This window comes from Anas acuta, chromosome 10, assembly GCF_963932015.1.
Source record: "Anas acuta chromosome 10, bAnaAcu1.1, whole genome shotgun sequence".
NCBI lineage: Eukaryota > Metazoa > Chordata > Aves > Anseriformes > Anatidae > Anas > Anas acuta.
In genome coordinates this window covers 2,218,413-2,243,245 of record NC_088988.1, presented here as the reverse complement: position 1 = coordinate 2,243,245, position 24,833 = coordinate 2,218,413, and the positions used below count along the sequence as shown (strand labels likewise).

At 39.4% G+C, this 24,833-nt stretch overlaps 1 protein-coding gene across 4 annotated transcripts in view; it reads left to right on the top strand.

The window, feature by feature from the left end:
* BANP (BTG3 associated nuclear protein) overlaps nt 1–24,833 on the top strand; it is a 145,918-nt gene that overhangs the window by 714 nt on the left and 120,371 nt on the right. For all 4 annotated transcript variants that reach the window (XM_068693683.1, XM_068693682.1, XM_068693685.1 and 1 more), the window contains exons 2-4: nt 11,332–11,476; nt 12,847–12,941; nt 14,275–14,474. In XM_068693683.1, coding sequence (XP_068549784.1) covers nt 11,407–11,476; nt 12,847–12,941; nt 14,275–14,474 — 365 coding nt within the window. In that variant the 5' untranslated portion in view covers nt 11,332–11,406. The remainder of the gene's footprint in view (nt 1–11,331; nt 11,477–12,846; nt 12,942–14,274; nt 14,475–24,833) is intronic.

Genomic DNA, 24,833 nt, shown 5'->3' with positions numbered 1-24,833 from the left:
TTCAAGTGGTTCTTCTTTTCGTTTATTTTATTTATTTTTTTAAGTCCCCGTACCGTGGGAAATTGTGCACGCTACCAAATATAGTCATTTTATCCTGCTGTGGGTATATTTCACTATCAGTTTATTTTTAGAGTTCTCGAGGGAAGAATTTTTTTTTCCAAAAGGAAACAAGTGTGGAGGGGCTTTAGCAACTGAGTGCTTCAGCTGGAGCAGCTCTCAATTGCAGTAAAATGATAATGGGGTAATTTATCATAAAATGATAAATATATATATATATATATATGTTTTTGCCTTTTGTGTGAGGTTACTTGAGCTGCAGTAGCCTTTTGGCTTCAGCCTGTCAAGAAGCAAAGATAAAATGTGTTTGTAGGATTTTGAGTACTTAGAACAAGATTTTAAAATAAACAAGCATAAAAAACCTGTCTTAATAACATTGTAATGGTGTCTCTTGAAGCAATGGATTTACTAGGTTAGGAAATATTAGTGTACCTGTGAAATGGTTGTCCGTAAAAATTGACCAGAATAACGAGTACGTGATCCTGGAGCTGGAAGAGCCTTGCTCCATACATTAAATGGCTTCTTGGCAGCAGTTCAGTTTTCAGTAATGCATGAGAAGATGTTAGGAAGAACGTCTAGCTAATTTATCAAACAGAGCGAAAGATGGTGTTTGGATTCTGGAAGCGTTAATATTCCATCTGCTTTAGAGGATGAAAATATTTTGTAACTTCTATCTTTGTTTTTAGCTTATATTTTTTTTCTCATAACAGAAACTGGCTTTAGAGCCTTAATTATTAAGCCATGTATTAATCGTGTGGTTATAGAACGGGTTTAAGGCTTAAAGGGGTAGCGGGGTGCCTTGGGAGTACAGCAGGAACGCGGCGAGCGCTGACTGCCAACGTTCATAGCTGACAGGGCTCCGTCAGCACGTGCTCTGCTGAGAGAGCTGCAGGAGGGCTTGTGTTTCCTGCCTGGGCTGTTTTTAGCACAGGACAACATACACGTTTTACGTGGTTTTCTACAGATGAGGTGAGGAAAGATGAGCTCGCACCTCCTTGTAGCGGGGAGAGCTACTTCAGGTTTACCCTGAGTTTGCAGATTGGTCCTCAGCTGGGGGATTCAGACTCACGTTAATTACAGTAACACGCTCACATTTGCAAGGGTTTCACCTCATCTCTGGTCTTCAGCTTTGCCCTGAACTTGTAAAGCATCGTTTGTGCAGGAAGAATGCACGTCCTTTATTTTTTCAGAACTCGTATCTTTCACTGAAGAATGGCTTCAATTGAGATCCCTATGATGCTCCTTAGCAAGCAAATTAAAAGCTCTCTGATTACATTCATTTTAGAAGGAGGAGATGGCCATTTCTTTGTGCACAGAAGCTCTTGCCCTAGAGATCTACAGAAACTGTTTCTGTGAGTTGAGCAGAACAGCAGGAGCCACTTGTAGGAGGAGACAATGCGAATCAAATGATTAGAACGACAAAATGTCTGTGTATGCCAAACCCTGCCAATAAATTTTTTTCCCACAGATTTGATTTCCTCTAGTTTGGAACCTGATAGTTGTTATCTACTGAAGTAATTTTATTTGTTTTCTGGTTTTTACATATTCATTAAAAGCTAAATCATACTCTTTTCTTCAAGTAAAAATAAAAATAATAAAATGTCTTTAAAAGTCACGTCAAACACTTGTTTCCTTGCAGTTCTAGCTTTTTTCAAAGCTACTGTTAAGCGCTTAGTTCTGCTCGCTGCTTGTTAGACTGCATGAGAAGACAGTAAGCGGGCATGCACAAAAAGATTAACTCGATAAAATCCTTTGCATTTGGGACTTCAAATAAAATAATTAATGACGTTGTATGTTGGACAAAACTCCTTTATCTCGGTTCCTGTTTGTAAAAAAAAAAAAAAAAAACCTTGACTTAAAGGGAAGAAACCCAAACTACTTAAGGGAAAAATAAGTTATGGTCAAGGTTTCCTCTGAAAATTTGAGCATCCTTATCTCATGCTGAAAAAAAAAATGCACATCTGCTTTCCCATGGTGTGAATTCATAGAAACTGTAAAGAAAAACACCACTTGCTTCCCTGCTCCTTATAAACACGTCTGCTACATGTGTCACCTTAGCTCTAAGAGCCCACTGATAGATACTCTTGCACGTTTAATGCTGAAATTACCTTTTCCTCCGGAGGAGGGAGGGGGAATGGCAAAACAGGGTCAGACCGTAGTGATGAAAGTATTTCAGAAGAAGACCTGTGTTTTTCTACTTACATGATGCTCTTCACATTATTTTCATAAATATTTTTGGTAAGAATTTGAAAATGTGATAGCGTTATCCCTGTGTTTTAAAGCAGTGCTAAGGTCTGTTTTGGGAGCTTGGATGTTTCCTTTTTTAAGTGGTTACAGGAGGGAAATCTGTTAGACTTATGAGTGAGGAGGTTACCTGTTTTGTTGTAGATCTTTTGTTGGCCACGGTGCTTCCTGATAGTAGGAGCCTGTAAAAACATCGGCTTCTTCCACAAGAAGTGTTAGACCAGAATTTTTTTCAAGTATATAGACCAGTAGCGCACGTGGTAGGAAAAAATAGGAAATGTTATTTATTCCCTTTTGTTATCAAGTTTCTGCTTGAGATAAGACGAATACAGAAGAATGAAGTGTTTGTGCACAAGTTTTCCCTGAGCTTGAGCCAGACATCAAGGATCTGCAGACTGAAGTGAAATCTTTGGGGTGCTTTTCAGGTTCACAAGCCCGTGTGTTGGTGCAGGGCTGTCCTGGGCATCTCCTGTGCTCAGGCTGAATAGCTCTCCAGGGCAAAACCTTCAAAAGCTACAGTGAAGTAACTTTGCAAAGGGAAAGGGCAACTTTCTAATCCTGTAATAATCCTGTAATCTTCCAGTTTTAAGCGTCTCTGCCTGCGAAAAGGCAGCGCCAAGCTGGGTATCTCACAGACGGGGTCAGGGCCAGGTGCGTGTCTCATTCCCACAGCCTGCTCCACGTTCATTTTCCCTCTCTAAAGAGCTGGTTCTACAACGCTGAGTAGATGTGGCGATGAGAGGAGAGAATTGTGGCTTAGCATCTGTGCTCCACCACGCAGATCTGCCAGCAGATGTGCGCCCAGCCTCTTGGCAGGAGGGCGGCAGCAGCCTTGGACGCGGAGCGGGTCAGCCAGATGGAAGTGGCCTCAGCAGCGCCGTTCCTTTGCAGAGCAGCAGGGGACGGGATGATTCCCTCAGTGACCTCTTTGGGTTTGAATTCCACCAGTGGGGCTTTTCAGCGAGCCGTGCTGGCGTAGCGTGCTGTCAGGAACGTGATGTGGCCACGATGCGGGAGCTGCACATGTGTTCCTCGAGGCTTGTGCGTGGCTCGAGCACCAGGCTGCCGGCCAAGGGGCAGGGCTTGGTTGCTGTTGCTTTTGTTTTATCTAGGCAACGACAGGTCACTTCTGCAGCCTGTCTGCTTCCAGGAACATAAAAGCCATTTGTGCGCTACCTAAAGCCTCTCAGCGATCTTTTACATGGCTTTAAGTACAGAACTCTCTGATTCTTTATGCTGGAGAAGCACGGATGTTGTTAAACCGGAGAAGATGAGTGTCAGCCAGTTCCTAGTTTGATCTGCCTACTGCTGTGATTTCAGTTTGAAACACTCTGACTTTACCGATGTCTTTAACTATTTAGAGCAAATAATATTCTCCAAGGTTTCTCGAAAATAACTCAGGTAATTCCATCGAATGAAATAAGCCTTGTTGTTCCAGTGGTCGTTTAAAATTTAATATGCTGAGATGCTGTTTGTTAAGCTGTTTGCTTGGGAACAGAGAATTATTTTTAATGAGAAAAAATGACTTTGTGATACGGAAATAATTGGAGAACATAATGCAAAAATGAGGCTTTCAGAGGTATAAATTGAAAGCTGTGCTAATTTCCTTAAAATCTGTTTCCCATCCTTCGATCTCAGCTGTATACTTTGCATTGCAAAATGGAAATCAGTTTAAAATAACACAGGTTGGCAGATACGTGGAAAAAAAATCTAGGCAAACAATTGCAGTAGAATAGAGAGAATTAAGGTATGAAGCAGGAGGTAAACTTCAGGGATTGCTCCTTACTACTGAAATAGTTAATGAAATTGTCTTAGAAACACACGCAAATGCTTTTTGTCAGGTGTAAGTCACCATGTAGGTGGTCAATATTCAGAAACTGTCATTTTGTTCAGCAAATTTTAGCAAGTGTTGTAATATTGTCATTTTTTTCACCTCCTCCTCTCTTCCTGCAGCATCTGATAGCTTTTAAAAATTGTTATTTTTAGTTGCAACCCTTTTGTTATGTTACTTATTTTCCGCTTTCCAAAGGGGATGCAAATATTAAATTACCATATGTTCTGTTGAAATATTCCTCAATAAGCTCCTTGCTGTTCCTTGATAGCAAATAATGCTTTAAGCTTTCGGCTGGAGCATGGCAATGTGCTTCGATTCCTAAATAACAGGAAAAAATCTTCAGTTTTGAAGACCAGAGATCGAGATCAGTCCTGTCTTGTGCGTGTGATTATATTCCCTTGTTAAAAGCCCAGCTATGCGTCTTTGGGGCTGTTTGCTCAACAGATAGTAATGGCTTTATTTTTCTTCACTGGGTTGCTTTATAAGGCTGTACCTATTTTTTTTAAGTCTTTTTTTTTTTTTTTTTAAATGTTGTTACTGTTATAAGTAAGTAGAGCTACGGGCTGTCACTGCAGCTGTAGGTCCTCTTTTTGATCTTTGGGGTGTATTCCTTATAGTTCTAGGCATTAGGAACCTCCAGAGTGAAGTTTCACTGCTATTTCCTGGCATTTGAGAGAATTTGAATTTTAAACCAGCAAACAGCAGGCAATACATTTTATTGGGATAATGCACACAGCATATTTTTCTCCATCTTCTGGTGAATTAGGCAAGCTTAGCTTCTTCAGACATGTGAGCTGGTTGGGCTGAATTGTCCTCAGCCTCAAAGTACAGTTATAGTTACTCTTAGGAGTGGATGAATGTCCTGTTTAGCCCCGTTTGATGGCATGTTCCTTCTTTGCACTCGATGTACTTCTCTAGCTGTTGTTAGGGATGGTCCTCAGGGTTCAGTCTGCAGGAATCAAACCCAAACCTGCAGAGTAAAGATTCAGGGGCATCCCTCAATGGTCTGTACGTGTCAGTGGCTGCTATGTCGATCTGTTAGTCTGTCCATGTATGTATTTCTTAGGAAAAAAACTAGTCATTTTGAGTTGAACCAGTAGTTACACAGGAAGTATCTCAAATACTAGACAAACACACAGTAGCATTAGCTGGGAAGCACCTATAAATGTGTCGTGTAGTCTTAAAGAACTTTAGCTTTTTGGCTTCCACTTCATATGGGGGAAAAAAATTAAAGTTTCTCAAAATGATTTTTGTCTTTGCTGATGAAGTTTCAAAAAGTTATGTTATCAGTGCACTTTTTTTCTTGAAGTAATGAAATTCAAAATTGATAGAAATTGTGTTTTCTAAAATCGTCTCTTGAGCAAGTTTATGGTGAAAGACTTGGTGATGAACTTTGCTTCAGTCTCTGGGTCTTTGCTGGGGGAAAATGTGGTCCCTTGGTCCTTCGTGCAAGAACCCGAGTTTCATGACCATCACACAGATCCCTGTGCTGCGGAGGAGACTCACCTGACCAAGACTGCGTTTGTACATCTGTAAAACAGGCATTTGTACTGCTTGTACCCATCCTCCAAGCTGGATTCCTTGGACTGGAAGAGGACCCCGCGGCTTTTCTCAGCCAGCTTCTCAGCTGCCTCTGCAGATTTTCAAGTAGCAGTGGGTGAAGCTCGTTTGCTGTCCTGCTCTGCCCTGCTGCTTGTGGAAACGAGTGTGGTGCAAGAGCTTGGGGTGCTGCCTGCTCTGAATGAGTGCTAGGCTCATTCATGTTGTAGCTGGTGATGTTTCAGATACCAGGGACTTCTGGAATGTCATATTTCCAGAGGAAGTCCTCATTTCCCACCCCCTTCCCCAGCTCATAGTCACTTCTCAATAAAGGCCCTTCGAAATTATTAAACTGCCAGTTTCTAGGACTGCCGAGTGGTACTTCAGAACAGCGAATTTACAGGACCAGGCTTGGACTGTCTTTCTCAGGCTGGTTTTGTTGTCAGAAGGTCCATGGCTGGACGGGCCTGGGTCCGGAGGAGTTCAGGTGTGCTTTGGAGCTGCCTTCGTTAGTCGGAGAGCACTCTGCAGGCATTCAAGGCGTGCTGGTAATCTCACCAAAACCACATCCATGCCTAACATCTGCACGATGTTTGGGATTTTGCTGTGGCCCAGAAGCAAAATACTTTGATCAGTGTTGTAGTTGTCGTAGAGAGCTGAGATCTGCCCCAAATAGTTCAGGTTGCGTTAGGCACTTGTTTGGCATTCCTGAAGTCAGCCTGAAGTATTGCAGAAAGACAGATGCATGAAGAGGTTACTGGGGGAGAAGCTGCTAATCTCAAATGGGTACAGACAAAGTTAAAAGGACACCTGGGCTGCCTGTCTCACCCCCCTCCACTCACGGGTAGAAGCACTTTGGGACCGGGAGAGACGTTTATGTAGGTCATAGGAAAAGGGCTCTAGAAGCCTGGTCTTTAAACCAAAGTGTTTGTTTCTGGAGGGATGTTATCAATAAAGATTCTCCATCTCTGGGCGCAAGCAATAAAACATGGGACATCTGGTTCTGCATACTGCCTGCGCTGTTTGAGTGGCTCTCGTTTCATGCTCGCTGGGTTTCGAGCCGTACAAGTCGTGCCTCGCATTAACGACCAATATCCTGAGTAATTTCACAGTGATGCAGGAAACTGACCTCTGCTTTAGGGCCCCGAATCTGCAAGCACTTAAGTATATCCAGCCCATATGGGCAGGCTCGCTAAGTTCAACGGGATCGTATGTCGGTAAAATTGGATTCAGGCTTCTTTACGTGTCGAAGCACCTGAAAGTAGTGCACTTGCGATAGGTGTTAACACATCCTTCCGAGCTCCTTTGGGAATGATTCCATCAAAGCTGTGCCAGTGTGGTGTTTGTACAAGGTCCACGGAGGGCTTGTGCTCGAATTTCTGGTGGCTGTGACCACACAGCCACTGCTGTTTTTTTTTTGAGCTGGATTGTGCCGAGTGGGGCTGAGCACACAGCATCGTGGTGGTTGTGTTCTGCTTGGGTCGTGCTGGGGTTGTGGCCAAGGGCAGAGCATCAGCAGAGTTAGAAACAGGCATCCAGGCAAACCAGTGCCTTGTACCAGGAGGAATGATGTATACAGGTGCATATATACATACAGCCAATAAGAATTACGAGGTGTTCACAACAACGTTCGAGAATTTCTGCCTCCCTGCGAGATTTTGCACTCCAAAGAAATTTCAAGATCCTTCGTTTCGGAAGCAGCTCTTCCCCTCTGTATGTTGCTTTCTCTGTTTTAAGCTGATCTTGGAGTCCATCAGCATAGCATAGTTGTTATTGATGCTTATTTTAGGTATCTACCTGCAGATTGTTATGGCCCCTGTCCTTGCTTTCCTAGGTAGGGGATGACTTTGTCATGTCTCGGGAGGGCAGAATTTCTCCGATCTCTGGCTGAACCAAATATGCACGTATATTACACTCAATTTTAAGCTGTTAACCTGCCATGCTTGTGGCATAGTTTTACTCTAAAATTTACATAAAACACTGTTTTTACTTCCCTTTTAAGGACAAAAGCTAAACAGAAGCTAAGAATGATTAGAGTTCGCCTGCATAGTTTTTAGTGATAGTAAAGAAGTGTAAAATGTGTTTTTTTTGTTGTTGTTGTTGAAAATAGTTTTTGACTTCATATTTTGACAGCCTGTAGCTTCAGAGAACCGGGGTGTAAAGGAGGCTGGGAGCTCCTGCATTTGACCCTATGTGCTATTAAATTATCGCTTTTTATTAGTTTATTCCTCACCTGCTGAGTAAGACAGAATTTTTTTCATTTATCAATAACACTGAGAAATACCAGGCAGGCACTAATTATCTGCTCAAATAAGAGGAGTTCAAGTAAACACTGTGCAGAGCAGGGCTTTGGAGAAATAATGTTTGTTAGCTTTAAATGCAGTGTTTGCCCTCACTAGTGAGTATGAGGGAGAAGATTTCTGCTTGGTGCACGTTTTCCTATGTTAACAAGTCACTGGCTGATTTTGATGATACACCGTGGACTGGTGCCCTACGATTTTGTAAAGCCATCAGATACTCCAGCAAATAGGTTTGTTTACAAGGGAATGCTCGGAAGAATTACTCTAAATGAATGTTTTAAAACGGATTAATTAAATTGCATTAAACTCGCGCGTGGATAAACTCATCTAGAATCCAGGTGCCCTGAATTTCATTTGGCTGCTTACAAATATTTCCTTAATTAAACAGAGGCTATCTTAAATCTGTCTTAGGTCTATCAGTTCCGAGTAAGAGCACTCACGGAGATATTTGGAGCACTTTATCTCACCTACCCCAGCTGTATCACACACAGCTCAAGGTATGAGGGTGCCCGAGTGCTGTAGTGCAGCAGGAGGCTGCGGCACCGCTCCAGGCTTTTGGAGACGGGGCACATCCCCGGATTAGGAGAGCCACCTCCAACCTGGGCTTGAATTTGTGCTGGCCAAGGTTTCTGCTGGCCAGTTTGAGTTTGGCTGGCCAAGGTCTCCTGTAACGAATGGATTAATGAGATATTTTCCATCCTCTTCCCATACCTCTCCTCCAGGTGATGGCAAGCGACTCCAAAATACTGCTCAGGTCATCCAGCTCCCCAAGCTGCCTGGGGGGACAAAGCGAGGGCATTTCGTTTGTGGAGTTTGGCCATTCCTCTTGGGTTTATCCCGAGCTTCCCGGCTTTGTTTGCATTTATTTTTCTTATACCTTAGTATTTGGTCCAGGTAATATTTCAGCACTGGGTTCTCAATGCCAATGTACAGGCATTTAGTGTAGAATTAATGGGGAGTGGGGTTGCAGCCACGAGAATGAAAGGGGAGGGGGTTAAAAAAAATAAAGGAAAAAAAAAAACACAAAAGACAAATTTTGAGAAAGGAAGTGTTTTGCTTCAGGAAATGTTGGTAAATACTTCACTGAGTAAAATATGTGGAAAATGTATTGGAGAAGTTGTTATTCTGAATTTGTTGACTGAGGCATTTTAAAGGTAATAATATAATTCTAATTCTAACTTTAATCTTGTTAAATTTTACCAGAATAGCCCACTGCTGACATTTTCTGTTGTGAATTGAAATTCTGAAGTTTTCAGAGGAACGTTTTCAAGTTGTGGTAGCTGCTGTGGTCGCAGTACCCAGCAGAGCTCACTTGGGCATTGCTTTCAGGACCCTCCCATCTAGCATTAACAACAAATACCTCTTTTCTCCTCATATTTGGATCCAGGAGCTCACTGACTCTGGTGACAGCAGAAGGATATTGTGTTCAGCCTGGAGTGACTGCAGAACTGTGTTCTGTCCCAATGTTGGCTCATTGCAGTGTATGGTTTCCTGAAATTGTAATAAAATTTGTTGAAATGGAAATAAATACTGTTGTTACGAAGAATCGTTGCTGTGTATGTGTAATAGCTCTCTTCCCAGTCCCAATTTGGTTGGTGTGCTGTTGTTTGAAGACTGACAGAATCTTTCAGGACTTATTTTCTGATCCATGGTTGAATACTGTCAGACTACAACCCGTAAGAGATGGAGAACAGAGGTCACAAGTGTGAAATTATTAGTTTTTGTGTTGCAGAAAGGTTTAATTTGTTTCTCTACTTTATAGAATGAGATTTGAAAGGCTAAATATGTATTAGAATGGATTTAAAGAAAAAGAAAATCAAAAATCCTTTGGAATGACTTATTAGGTAGTGGTGTGATTGTGGATAAAGCCGGTTAAAAAGCAATGCGTGAAGCATCAGGGAAGCCTAGCATGGTGTAAATAGACAAAGCGTTAAAAGTTGGGTTTTGTTCTACTTTGTCCATTTTTATTGTTTGGAGTGGTGGCCCTCTTCACATGGAGGGCAGGGCAGCGTTCCTTGCAGTGTGTGCCATTATGAAACAGTAACTCCAGCACAGCTGTTTTATTATGTTAGGGCTGGCCGCCTACCAGGATTTCTCAGAAATGGCAAATGCGATTTGCCAAAATGGCATCCATGTGCACGCACGCCTTGCCAGCTTTCTCGGGCGGGCTGCCACGCTCTGCGCGGCCCCGACAGCTTTTCACCACGATCCCAATTTCAGATGACTCAGTGCTGGCAGCGCTGGGGTTTGGAGTAAACAACTGCGATGCGTGGGGAGTCCTCCGGAGCTGGGCTCTTCCAACACGCAGCCCCTTCTCCACCTCCTGTCCCCCTCTTCCAAAGTTCGTGCTCCACCTGTCTGGCTTAATGGCTTTCTTGTGCTCGAGTGGAAGAGGGAAAGAGGAAAATCTTTATGCATAGCTGGAGGTGATTCAGCGTCGATGTTAAGGGATGAGTTACCATTTCCACTGGTCAACCTTAAATTATTGTGCTAGTGGTTTTTTTGCTTCAGGTTAGAAAGGAAAAAAAGGATTGATCTCCTTGTATTCGTTGTCCATCCTTTTATGACTGTGGGAAAGCAGAGGTACAAATGGTTCCAGTGATTTTAATTCAGTTTTACAGGGTGAAGGTTTCTCTTAAAACACCAATAAATAACCTTGACAGAGGGTTCCAGCGGAGCAGGGCTGAGAAATCAGGGCCGTATTCTGAAAATGCTTTCATCAGAATTGAATTGTGGAAAAAACAGGCGGGTTCAGTACCCAGAAAAAGAAGCTTTGTTTCAAGTCTAGCTGCAAAGAAGCTTCCTGTTCTCCCTGAATTTTAGGTGCCCGTTAAAATTTCCTCATGGTAGGACTTTGTGTTCATATGCATCTGTACAGACTGCAGTAGCCAGTGTGGTCGGGGAACTTCATATGCTATTGCAACATCAATGCTTAGGTCTGATCACTCCCCAGAGCTAAGGAATAATTTGCAAATTAAACCCCTGCAATTTATGGATGTTCTTGTAGACATTTAATATATATATTTTTAATCATTTTAAAAGAAAATGTTTTCTTTTGTGTTTTACACTGATGAGCTGCCCAGTCTCTGATAATACCTGGTCTCCTTGTCCACTGGGAAAGCGCAGCAAGGTGAATGAGAAAGGAAAGCTCGTGCTCCCAGCCTACTTATAATGTAGAAAGTTTATGGAGATGAGTGATGCCCGTATTAAAGTAGCAGTTCGCACCATTGTATGATCCGTTCTCTATGTTGCTCATTACCCTTAAGAATTCTCTCTCCTTTTGTAGAGGAAAGATGAAAAAATAAATGCCAAATGGCTATGTCAGGTCTTAACGCTCCTCTTGCTGCTGTTTTTCAGGATTGCATGTCTCGTAAAATCACTTATTTGGGGGCCTGCGGTGGTGTGTGACGGGACATCGCAGCCTGCTTCTGAATGATGTCAGAACAGGACTTGGCAGATGTTGTTCAGATTGCTGTTGAAGACCTGACTCCAGATAACCCAGGTACAGTAGAGGTGGGAGCGATGGCATGAGAAAGGTAATGTTTAGTATTACCCATTTACAAGGTGGAAATCACTGCTGAGATGCTTTTTAAAAAAATATAAAGTGCTGCTGCAATATTTACTTCGAGAGCCACTTGTTAAGACTTCCTACTGAATTTGGACATCTTCACTTACGTATTTCTAGTACCCGTTGGATCAAGTTAATTTTTATTTTTTTTACTTTTCTTTTAAAGACTTAGTTTTTTTTTCTTCAAAGGTAGACTACTGCCAAAACTCTATATGCCAAAACGTATTTTTTTTTTAATTTCAGACCAAGTCCATGTTTGAGACTTTTCCTCAAATAAAAACTATCACCCGTCTATTATGAATCATTGTTTTACTTGTAAAATATCTGCTCTCAAACATTGTTAAAATTCTTTGGATTTATAGCAAAATGACAGTAAATTTGAAAAACACTTCTGAAAGCAAACATGGTGATTTCCTTTACTTAGAATTTGATCTGCTAAGGGAAAACATGTTGAAATCAACCGCAGGCGTTAATCCAATGCTGTCATGTATAAGTGAGTAAGTGTTGACAGAAAGAACAGTAACTGCAGGTACAGAAAACACAAACACATTTAAAAATACTTTTCTGATGCAGAACAGAAAAGTTCTTTCAGAAATGTACCCAAAGAGATGGAGGAGAAGGTGAGAATTACCTGTCCCAGCCTAGTCCATAACTTGGTGGGCATCCAAGGATTATCACCTGTAGCGTGGTCAACCTTAAACAAGCTTTCCTTTGCTCGATTTCATAAAAGGTCTTGAACCCAGGCTCATTTCAGGTAATGCTCTGACTGTGACACTGTTCAGGGCTCTACGTCTTCTTTTCACCAGCGAGGTTTTCCAGTTCTAAGTTCAGAACACTTCTGTTATTGTTTCTTCAGTGTGTTTACCTCTAGATTAAAAGCGTTTGGGATCAATAGCTCTGCATAACCAAGTACTTATTTTGGAAAATTTTCAGGGTTTAGTTAATCGCTACTGGAGAGAAATTAATGGTTTAGTGGTGGACTTGGCAGTGCTAGGGTAAAGCTTGGACCAGATGATCTTAGAAGTCTTTTCCAACTTAAATGATTCTATGATTCTGTGGGAGAAATCCTGCGTTCATGCAGAATTAGAACTGCTTACAGTTTTCCAGAGTGTGAGGGTTCAGAAGCCAGAAGTAAGTTATTGTATATATTTAAGAGAAAACATAAAAAAAATAAATAAATTAGAAATATACAGTATGTTAACTAAACCCCTTTCATATTGTTTGATTTGTCCATTTAATATATTTTTAATCCAAGTCTTGCCTCTTGTATTAAAAGCTATGGCAATGATTATTTTTCTTTGCAGTTGTGTTGGAGAATCATGAAGTGACAGACGATGACGTAGAGCCTACTCTGAAACGTCAGCGGATAGAAATTAACTGCCAGGATCCCTCCATTAAGGTTACAATAATACCCTTTTGTGTTTTTATTCATAATACCAATTAAATTAGCTTTCTTGGGGAAATTATATCAAATGAACTAATGCTTATGCATAGTACTGGAAATGTATCCCTGTAAATGTTTGTGTGTTCATTTTCTGCATAAATTTTAAAATCTGCATAGTTGGCTAATCTCCTGGTATAAAATCATTACCAAAAATTTCATATGCAATATAAAATTTAATCAGAAATAATTCTAGTAGCTCAAACATTGCTCCATCTTCTTTGATGAAGTGAATAAACTCAACCCTTAAGAATAAATTTGATATATTGTATGACAATACCCAGGTATTGTGCTAAGTATATTTTAAATAAATTGAATATATTTTTATTACAATATGCAGATACTTTCAGCATGTTTAAAATTATTATTTTAAGCTAACAATGGTCCCCTAAGAGTTGAGCTGTATTTGGTTCAGGCTCTTCTGTACTTGCAGAACTTCCCATGCTGCTCTCTCTTGTGTTTTAGTAATGTTTTTGTCTTGGAGCATAGGCATTTGAGTTGTATTTTACTGCCATGCACATTAAGCAGTATGTAATTTTGTCTAGAAATTCTGCCATAGAAACTGAAGCTCTGTATTAAGACAGCAGGGGGGAAGCAGCACTGCAAAGCAGCTCGATGGGGTGTAATTTGTAGTTGAGGGCCACAAGATGGCACAGTTGCTGTTTGCAGAGGAGTATGTGTGTACCATTACCCTTCAATAGCCTGTTTTTTCCCCAAGGGGAACCAAGTGGAATATGCTTTCTTTTAAATAAAATTGCTTAGGAAAACAAAGTTTGTTTATTTGCTTTTCTTGATTTGCTGTTCAGGAGAAAACTGAAGTGAGTGGCATTTATTGTCCCTGATGTGATTTATGTTGATACAATTCCACTGTAATTATCCAAATGTATCTGTTTGGACAAGGAAAGAAATTCTTATTTAATTTTATCCAGAAGGATGCTTTCATTGATTTATATAGTTTTGTTTTTAAATATATTGAATGAAAAGCTTTGGCATGTGATTTAAAATGATTTTGTGGTGTACGGAATCATAGTAACAAAGTGCTTAGGTGAAAATGTGTTTGGCTTGGGTGCTTTTGGCTTCTAAATAAAGATCTGAAAGACTATGAGAATATTAAAATGCTCCTGAATGTCATCGGTTCTGTATGTGGCTGAATTTAGTCACTAAGCACATTGCTAGTTCCTTTAGAATTGTTTTCCAGTCACATTTATCTGGAGCTTCCTTATGTGTATGTTGCTGAAGATAAACGTGTAAGTCTTTAAAAGCAGTTTCTCTTGCATTCTCCCCTTTATAGTCGTTCCTGTATTCCATTAATCAGACAATATGCCTGCGACTGGATAGCATTGAGGCAAAGTTGCTGGCACTAGAGGCTACCTGTAAATCACTGGAAGAGAAGTTGGATCTTGTCATGAACAAACAGCACAGCCCCATCCAAGTCCCCATGGTGGCAGGTTCTCCTCTTGGCGCTACTCAGACCTGCAATAAAGTACGATGGTAAGAAAAGAATAGATTACTCATCAATGTGCTTTTTAAAATAACCTAAATCCTTTTCCCTGGCGTCAGGCTCTGCAGCTTTCTTTATAGCTGTCAGGAACTTGGTGTGCTGCTTATGAATGTAGAATTATTTTCTCAGAGGTAATTTTTGTACCAGTTTCATGATGTTACTTCTACTTAGAATAAGACTGATCATGTCGCACCGGTCCACGGACAGTTTGCAACTATTTCCACATTTAGTTTTGAATTAAACTAGACAGATTCATCCATCTCTGGAAAAGTCACATCATCTGTTTTAGATGGGTTTTGTAGACTTTCTTTGCTTTTATTTATGTGGTTGTTTTGAATTGGTGAGTTCATCATTCTGATTGCTTCTCATTTTACTTTTATCAGACAGAAATACAGCAGAGTATTATATGTGCTTATTTTCTAAAGACTCCTGGTAGAATAGCACTTATGTTTATTTTGGGGTTAGAAGTAGGAGATGGAAAATCTGTTAAATAATCTAATCCACTGTGATGAAAGGGAAGGTTTGACCTGGAGTACCTTTATGAGTTGCCTAATATGGTTCTAAATATCTTAAATACTGATGTGCCTATCGTTTTACCATGGGTATTATTCCAGCCAGAGGAATATGATGATCAAGAGACTTTTTTTGTGTTCCGACTTTTCCATCATTCATATTTCTACAGCTAGGAAAAACTTAATACTTCTTTAAATAATGACTTTTTATTTTCCATTACAACTGCATAATATTCATAGATAACTTTCACATCATACCGTTCTAGTCAAGATACATGAACTTAATATGCTTTTTGTCAGTCTGTTTTTCGATCTTCTGATATTTCATCACTCACTCTGAACTTTGTTAACAGCTGAAAAATAATTTGTATATGTTTTTGATATGCAGTGCACTGTTCCAGGTGCACTACCCAAATCTCTTAAAAAAAAAAAAAAAAAAAAAAAAAAGTAGTTCCTTTATGTTGAGTTGCATCCATGTGAGGTAAGAAAACAAACCACAAACAATATCCTTTTTCTGTTATACCACTATACACTTAACTGCTGCGTGTATATATATATTTATTTTTACTTCTAGTATTGCTGTTTTTAGAATAGGTATTCTAAAAGAATGTATCTCAGCTCATACTCACATTTTACAATACCTTGCAGTTCTTGCATTTACAAAACAAGATGAAGTACAATCTTGCAACCACAAGAAGTTCAAAGTTGGAGATTTTACATTCAGAGGGAACACTTTGCTCGTGCAGTTGTACCTGTTGTATAATGCAGACTACCTGTTACCCCACAACCGAAAGTGATTACTTGTGATGAACAGAGTCTAGTTTTCAGAAATGTACCAAATCAGTATTGAGAAATCTAAAAGGATAAAGAACTCAATGTGGTTCTTGATCTCTTTTTAAAAGTTCAAATATCTCTTATTTTCAGTGTAGATTTGAAGTCTGCTTGTTTTGCTGTAACAGACACCTGCCTAGTTAGGAGCACTTCACGTTTTTCATACTTTTTCAAAAGAAATTTCCTTTTTAGATGTCCACATACAGTGTTGGTACTCCAGAATTCCTTTATTGGCCTTTTTTCGTATGCTGTCCATGATCATTTTGATCACTGGATATTTTCCTTCTCCCTTCTTTTATTTAATTTTTCTTTAAACAGGTCCCGTGTCTACATTACCTCATGCTTTTGGAGTTTCCCTATGATATGTGAAAAAGGTCAATTACAGCTAAGTTCCATATCAAAAGAGATTAAGTACCTGTAATAACTGTTTGGCTCATAGAGCAAGTAACTGAAGTATTACACAAGCATTTTCACTGAGCTTTTTGTTCTTGTAGCAGTCTATGGCGTATGTGACTCAAAAGAAAACAGGGGTGTATGTGTTTAACTTGCAGGTCTTTTTGGCGTTAATAACACTTCAATTTCACAGCGATGGAATGTTTCACTGAATTTCCTGTCTCTCATTCATTCATAAAAGCCTCCATGGCTTGTTCATTGTTTCTGATTCACAACCTATGTGGACTGTTATGTTGTATCAACTCCGTGTTGTTTCCTCTTCCCCTTCCATTGCAGATGGCAGTGGAGAGCTGCCAGCCACAGTTAGTGTTTTGGATAATAGATTCTGCATCTGAATGAGATTCATCAACCCCCATCTCCTTTTTCTGCCACAACAATACCACCAAAAATGCTGTAGGTACTTAAGACAGGTCAAGCAGATGCCAATACAGCAGACTTACCTTTTTTCAAGAAATACCTTTAGATTTGTGATCTCTTTCCTTCCACTCTAGAGTGATTTTTTTTTTTTTTGTATTTTAGTTGCTTGCATTAATTTAATGCAGATTTAATACAATCAAAATGTGTGTTACAGCAGTGCACACAGTAAAGCACGTGGACTGTGCATTATAAATTCACACAGTTTGATTGCTCTGTTGTATTTGTGCTTTTAAAATTCAATGAATTTCCTAAGGCTTGTCAGTTGGAAATATGTGCAGGTCATCAAGTGATGAAAACCAGGACAACTCAGACAGAGGGGCTTTTTTCTGGCTCACCTTGTGGGGGAGTTGTGTAGTTGCAGTGCAACAGGTAAATTCACATCTGAGCGCTGTGACTATGATGTGGGGTCTTAAAATGTGTGTGGTGCTGTTATATATTGGCTGCTGATGAGCTGGAGTCGATAAAGTATCATCTGACCATCCAGTTGTGTTATGGAGGCAGCAGTGTAACTTTGGTAATGGTTGTCAGACTTGCGTTCAATGATAAATGGGCTTTTCTAGAAAGCTTAATATGTTGACTTACAGGGATAACTTGTACCTTTTTTTGGTGCCAAGCTATTGTTTCCAAGTTTTAAAAACTCTTGTTAGGGAAATGAAGCAGAAGTGTTCAAGGAGACTTGCAATAAATCTGGAAACACCCCATGTTTTTAGCTCCCAGGACAGAAGTGCAGTACATTTTAGTCTTACTCTGCTTTCTGTCTATTACGCACGCGAGACATGATTTGTGTGGAAATCTTCCAGCATCCTTTTCTGGGTATGTGTACTTTGAAGGTTTGTTGATGTTTCTTGGAAAATTATGAAATGCTGTATTCAGAAATTAGAGTACTGTCTATTGCTCTTGATATTTTGTGTCCGTGAAGGTGCACTTATGGACTGTGCTCAGTTCTTTCATTCCTGTTGTTGATGCTGATCTGCAGTTACGGTACTTCGTTATATTCCAGCTACTTGCAGTGCAGGTATGCAGGAAAGTAAAGGATATATGGGCCTGTGTAAAGAGTAATTTCTGTGAACAGTTGGGATACTCAGGAACAGCAGGCTAATTTTTAGATCTCCTAGAAAGAAGCTTAAGCTGCAGCAAAAACTAACAGGAGAAAACATTTTAAAGAAAGTCGTGCAGAATTGGAGATGTGATGTGCTGTATTTCCGTGAGTTATTACATGAAGAGCAGAACTAAATAAGCCTAGTTTCTCCACGATTATTTAGAAAGACCATCAGAAGGTTTCAAAACACAAATCCTTAGATTGCACAGAGTCGTGTTAAACTTGGAGCTTGAAAAGAGCCAAGAACAGTAGCAACGTAAGTTAATGAGTCGGTGCGGGGAGTGAGTGCCTTGTCCCAGTGATCCCAGCTTTTCCAGCTTCGTGAAGCATTCGTACAGCCCCGCTTCCCCGTCCAGGAAGTGATTGTCTCTCGTCCTCCATCTGCAACATTTCCTGGCAATACGGCTATTAAAAATATCTAATTACTTTTCTGTATGAGGTACCGCCATGGTCAGAAATTCCAGTAGCTGCCGAAAGCTTCTTCGATAGCACAGCTGGTGCGGTGCCGGCTGCCTGTTGTCAGAATGGCAGCCCCGAATGATAAGTCTGAAACGGAGCATGTGCCCAGGTCCCGAGATTTATAAGTTGATGAACGCAGCGTGTGACAGTGCAGCTAAAATCTTTTATCCGCATTTTAAAGAAAATATTTCATCTGAAAGACTTCAGTCCAGAAACTGTTATTTTTGTCAGCATCTTTCCATTAATCATTTTTCTGCGTGGGTAAGCCCAAGTATAAATGGTTCAGGTTGATTGCTTTAGATAACACAGGAATTTGTTTTGGTTTCACAGAACCTTCCATCATTTGTTTTTCTGGATATTTTCTGCAAATGTTACATTGTGCAATTCTACTGTGCTTTTAAGGTTTTTTTTTATCGTTATATAATTGAGAGTAACAGTTTTAGAAATGTATTGATTTTGGAGAGGATTTAAATTTTAAATTGGTATTTTCTTCAAGCTAAAAATGTTTCTGATGAAATATGGAAATTCGTATGTAAATAGTTTCTTTAGTTCCAATATTTTCTTTGAACCTTTGTTATGGTAAAGTTGAAATACAGACCACATACATCTGGTTCTTTACTACATGCATTTGTGGCTGACCGATTAAGGATACCGATCACTAAGCACAGAGATAGAATTTCATATATTTTTGTCTTTAATGGGAACTGGAGAGTTAAATGGAATTGCAGAGTTTAATGCACTCAATATTTGTGCAAGGGCCTGATACGGTATCCTTGGGCACGACTTGTTAATGGGTTGGACGCTTTCTTAAAATAAAGCTGCTTCAGATAGACCTGACTGCATTTAAATGCAGTGTTGGTAGTTTAAGTCAGCTGCTTCTGGAAAATAGCGTTTGTCTTTTTTTTGTCTTAAGGTGCAAACCAAGGTTTTTACATCTCTTTTACAGGAGAAGGCTTTTGATGCAGTTGTGTACCAGATGGGATGTAAGAACTTGCTTAATTTTTGTAGATGTAGTTTGTTAACGTCTTTGCTTTATGATTAATCAACAGGGTGTAGTAAGGTTTGATGAATGGGGTTTGTTCATCCACTCTGCTTGCAGTTCCAGATTTGTATTTCTGGTGTATCGTTGTTTACAAGTGGTTCTGCAGGTGAGTAATACAAAACTGAAAAGTGAGATGATTTTCAATGAAGTTGTAAAGCAGCGTGGGAGTAGGGAGAAAAATTACAGGATGACATTCGTTTTGAATTTCCCAAAAGTATTGTTGCCCCCTGCATAGAGCCTTTAGGGGAAAAGGGAAAAATAATCTATTCCAAGTATAGGTATAAAAAAAAATGCCTGGAATTTTTCTGGTGCATATATATATATTTTTTTTCCTAGGAATTGCAACCCTCTTAACCAATCTAATTTCATGCTGCTAGGTGTTGAAGAGCTTTTTCATTTTTGTTGTATTTCGTTAAAATGAATAAAAATCCTTATGGTAAAACTGTGCTACTCCTGGCTTTTAACAAGAATAGTCATTCTGAAGTTCCTTTATTAAATGGTGGCCGTTGAGGCTCTGGGATATGTAGTTAACCTCTTTTCCACATTTTCTTTGGTTGATTCTACAACTCATAAGGCAATGTAAACTACTCTCTGAATTTAATTCATGGCTATTATTTCATTCCCTTTTAAACTCATTGATAAATAGATTTAGCATTATAAACCTCTTGGATTGTTAATACCTTCAAGTAAAGTTAGAAGCTAACTCTGTCTTGGTGAAGTATGCTTGCTTCAAGTCTGAAGATACTCAATTTGCAGGAAGGATTTTTTTGAGGTTACCACGGCTTGAAACAAAGCGTGTATTGAGGGCTATAGTACCCTGCAAGATGTATGGCAGATGGTTTATTTTTCAAGTTGCAGGTACATTATTCTGCCTGCCGTGAGCCTGATCTCATGCACTGAACTTAGGCCTGGAAAAATATTTGTCTGGTAGCTTATTCAGCCCCCAAGACAGCTCAACAGTCAGCCTGAAAAAAAAAAAAAAAAAGTAAAATTAAGCCAGGTTTTAAAAAAAAACAAACAGTTGTTATTGATAATGTCTTGAAAACAGTCAGTTATTTGGGGTGGTAATCAGAATGTGTTAGGAGGCTCTCTGGAAACGTTCTGGAGTTCATCAGGTCTTCAGAAATTCCTGTCACTTTCTGTAAGCAAGCAGTGTTTACTTATCCTTCGGAATATCTTGTGTTCGAGCGCTTTCCAGCGGAGTCTTCAGCACAGGCCTTGAAGTCTGGGAGTGGCTGACAAAAACACAGATGAACTTCTGTCATTGTTTTGGACTGGACCCTGCGGTATCAATAAATTACCAAACTTTCCCTGCCACTTTCTGTTGTCAGTCAATGGTACTGTGTGCAAACAAACTTGTTTTAAATTAACGGCTGGAGTGTCATATCTGGAGCTTCAGCCAGTGAGGGTTCTGTTTATAATTAATGGGATTGTGTCATCAAGAGCTGGGGATGAGCGTGCTGCCCTCGCGTTGAACGGCTTTTGTGCGGGTCCTGCCTGGTTGTGGGGAATTGTCTGGGATTGTCTGGGACCTGTTGTCACCATGGTCATCTCAGGCTCACTCCCGGTTAGGGAACAATGTTAACAATATCTAAAGATCATAATTTAGAAAAAAAAAAGTCAAGACTTTAGAGCATATTTATTCTTTAAATTTTAAGATTTTGTTTAGAATCTCAAGTTTTTTTTTTTTCTTTTAAGATTGCACATAAATATAAGCAAAATAAGCTTAAAAATAGCATTTTAGACTAAGTTGAAGTTTAACTAAGGGAGTTAGAACTTGACCTGCCATTCATAATTACATTGACTGGCTCAAAGTGCTGTTATTTTCCTGCCTTTTGTGGCTTTTGTTTTCAGTTCTGCCACTTATTATTATTACTATTATTATTTATTTATTTTAAATCTCTCACTGCAAAGCCAGGTGATAGAGGGGTTGCTTACACGTGCGTTTGTGTGTATATAAACACACACATGTTTTCAAGCTGAATGCATGAAATGCAATCTCTATGTTTTTCTTAAAAGACGAAAATTAGCTACTGCTTCCTTACAATGCCAGCCAATGCTTAGCTGTATTTTAGCCTGGAAGAATTGTGGCTTGAAATTTGTAAAAGAATGTCTGAAAACCCCACTTAACTGCTGGAGGTATAGTAGACATGTTTATCTGAAAACCGCAGTTCTCTCTTAAAATCAGTTTGGATGATAAAACTGAACTAATCAAATAATGGAATTCTGCAATTAGATGGCAGCCCATCTTTCCTGACATCTTTTTATCCAGAGCTGCATCCATAGTGTTAGTTTCTTCTTCTGCAGTTTGAACAAAATACTTAAATGTTTGATTCCCTGCAAAATACTATAATGCTTTCCAAAGTCTCCTCATTTCTCAAAATGAGAGATCATCATCCTTCTCATCATCTTTAGATTGATTCTGTTCCTCAGTTGTAATAATACTGGTTGACATCTTTTTACCTGCATTGAAACCTGCATTTCAGGTACAAGTACTCGCTACAAATCCAGTGAACTTCCGTAATTTGTTGTAGTTAGGACCACTACATGATTTTATTAAAAATAGTTTTAGGACTCTCATGACTCTGATTTTTATTGCTATTTGCTTTATCTGGTACGATCTACAGCAGCAGTGCTGCAAACAATCATCATTCTTGTTTTGGATGCGTGTGCTAGAGACTTAGCTATTTGGAAATTAAGCTCGTCTGTTGGTTGAGCCTGTCTGGAGTTTTGTTACAGGCCGTTAACAAGTGCTCCAAATTCCATGTATCATTGGTTTCAGTGTATCTTACATTTAATCCCTCCACTGTTGGGAGTTAAAATTCATGCAGGACTAGGGAGAAGTGGTGTCTTGTATTTAAGAAGTTTGTACAGCAGTGTTCTCATTGGAATTTCACATTCCATTATTGTTGCACTAAGATACTGAGGAGCCAAGTGTTTAGTAATTTGTTGGTGGGATTTGATAAGTTCAGAAACAGTATATAACTTTCAGATAGCCTTTAGGTTGAGAATACAAGGTCAGTTATAGAATTAAAATAACAATTTAATAGTAACATTTCAGCTGTGTTTTGGAGAGTTCAATAATTCATGGATATAGACCTAATCTATAAAAACTTTTTGAAGTGACCAAGATTTGAACTGTGTTGATTTGTTTTTCCCAGTCCATATGTTCTTAACTTAATGGTTTCTGTTGAAATGTTGTTTGTAATGGTCCAGCGATTCAGATGATAGCTTAGCAAGTAGCGACTGATAATTTTTGTGTGAGAAATAGATGCAAAGTATGCGGATTTTCTGAAATTATGGTGGTGATTAAAATATGCCTATGAGGTTAAAACAAAACAAAACTAAGGGTATGATTTTGAATTCTTAAACAAATACAATGATAGCTAAGATTTTCAGCAATATGCACTTAAAATAAAGGTGATTAATTTAGGTAATAAACTTTCTTCTTGTTTTAGACGAGGGTTTCAATCTTGCAGATGTGTTGGGAAGCTTAGTATTTGACAATTTGCAGTGTTATCATATCTTAAACTTCTTGGTTGTTGCTCTTAGCACGTGACAGATGTGAAATCCTTTAAACAGGGGAGTTTTGAAACATCTGAAATAATTTGTGTGTTCTGAGCCACATGTGGGTAAGCATTTATTCCCACTTAGCTAATATACAGCAACTTCGTTCTGCATCCCAGACTTCAGTGAAATTTATGGCGCAAAAACAGAAAATGAGTTGCATGGAGCCCCTCGTGGTGCAATATATCACTATTCTTAAGAGCAAGCTAAGAAATGAGAGTGCTGAATGCACAGGGAATTTGCCCCTCGTGTCAAGACATTTTAGAAATCAGCGCCCTTTAATTGTAAAAGTATCTGAGAATGAAAAAGGGAGGCGTACATGGAGATCAAAAAGGCTTTGAGTTATTTATATGGATTAGGGGGGACATTTACTAGTGTAATTAACATCTAAGAACATTTAAAACCAATTATAGAAGTATTAAAAGATAGGCTGACCTACACTGTTGCCAAATTCCATAAGGTCATATTAGATAACTGCTGCGGAGAGCAGAACATTTACCTTAATTCTACGGTTCTGTGAACACAGCCAGCTATTGCATTGAAGAAATAAAGGCAGAGAGTACATCAGTTGCAGTTTGCTTCAGGACAAATGCCTTCGTATGGCTCACGCTGCTCCTTTTTCTTAAATAAACATTTGCAAAGAATTATTGTTTTTAATGAAAGGGAATAGTCTTTACTCCATGACTGCTGTAAAATGGGTGAAAAAGATTATTAGGATTTTATTTAGTGAAGCTCTGTAAATTTTAATGCATTTGACACAGCACACCGGATTATGGGAGCATACGTTACATACTATACATTTTACAAAGTAATATATCAAACATAACAAACAGAAGGGGGCAGAAAAGCCTTATATATTCACGTGGACTCCAGTTTTGAGAGTTGAAATATTTTTCATGTTAGTGTCTGGAGGTGCTTAGGGTTCAAAAATCCAGTGCTAGGAGCACTCTCCCTTGAAACTTTTGCTGTAACTTGGGGTATTTGCTTCCAAGAGTAGAACAAAAAGAACAAATAAAGAAGGGAGCACCTCATCAATCTGTGATCGCAGGGGGCGAATTTCCTTCCTCCTTTGGAAGGACAAATTTCATTTCCAAGATGTGATTCAAAGTACTTTGCATCCCTGTTCACACCAGATTAATGGACCGGTAGTGCTATTTTAAAAAGCTGGCAAAAACCACCCGTCTTCTTACTTACGGAAAATGATACATCAGTATAGTTTTAAAAGGAATAACCCACAGTGTTTTTTGGAGAGTCCCTGGTTTTGCTTTAAGCAAGGTGGAAAAGAGCTGTAGATGGATTCAGAGCCTCAGCAGGATGAAACAGCCGTACATCTCGCAAGGTCTCGGTGAGGTTGGTGAGGTGGCGAGGAGCCAGTCTTCCATCTGCCTTACTTGGCAGCAGATGTTATTTAACTGATAGGTTTCCAAACGTAAAAAACAGTTTGGAATCTGAATGTCTTTCCAAACAGAATTTTTCCTTTCTGGGGAACTGTACATTTTTGCATATCTTTAGCTCAGTCTCTTTGTTCCATAGTTAAGGGTGGAGTTTGAGACAGGAAATCTGCTCCTAATATCTTTTAAAAGTTGTATTATTTATAAAAAGTAAAGAGTGGTGTTTCTTTGAAGCCATCTAGTGTATATGGAATTTGAAGATTCAGTACCAGCTCGCAGAGTAGCAGCATCCTTGGCCTTTCTATAAAAATGTGTGTAGTAGCAAGTGGATATAACTAGTGGGGTAATTACAGAAAGCAAGAAAAACAAATATACACTAAAAATTATTTTTGAACCGTCTCTCTGTGTTTTAGTTCTGTTTGCAGGAACCTAATATAATTTTTTTCAGTTTATCTGATGACTGTTGAGGCTTCACTCACTGTAACTGCTCTCTTGAAAGCCAGTTTATAACACTGTTGCCCTCACCCCCAAACTTCTCGAGCCACATGAATCAGGCTTATGCTGGGTGGCCTCTGACG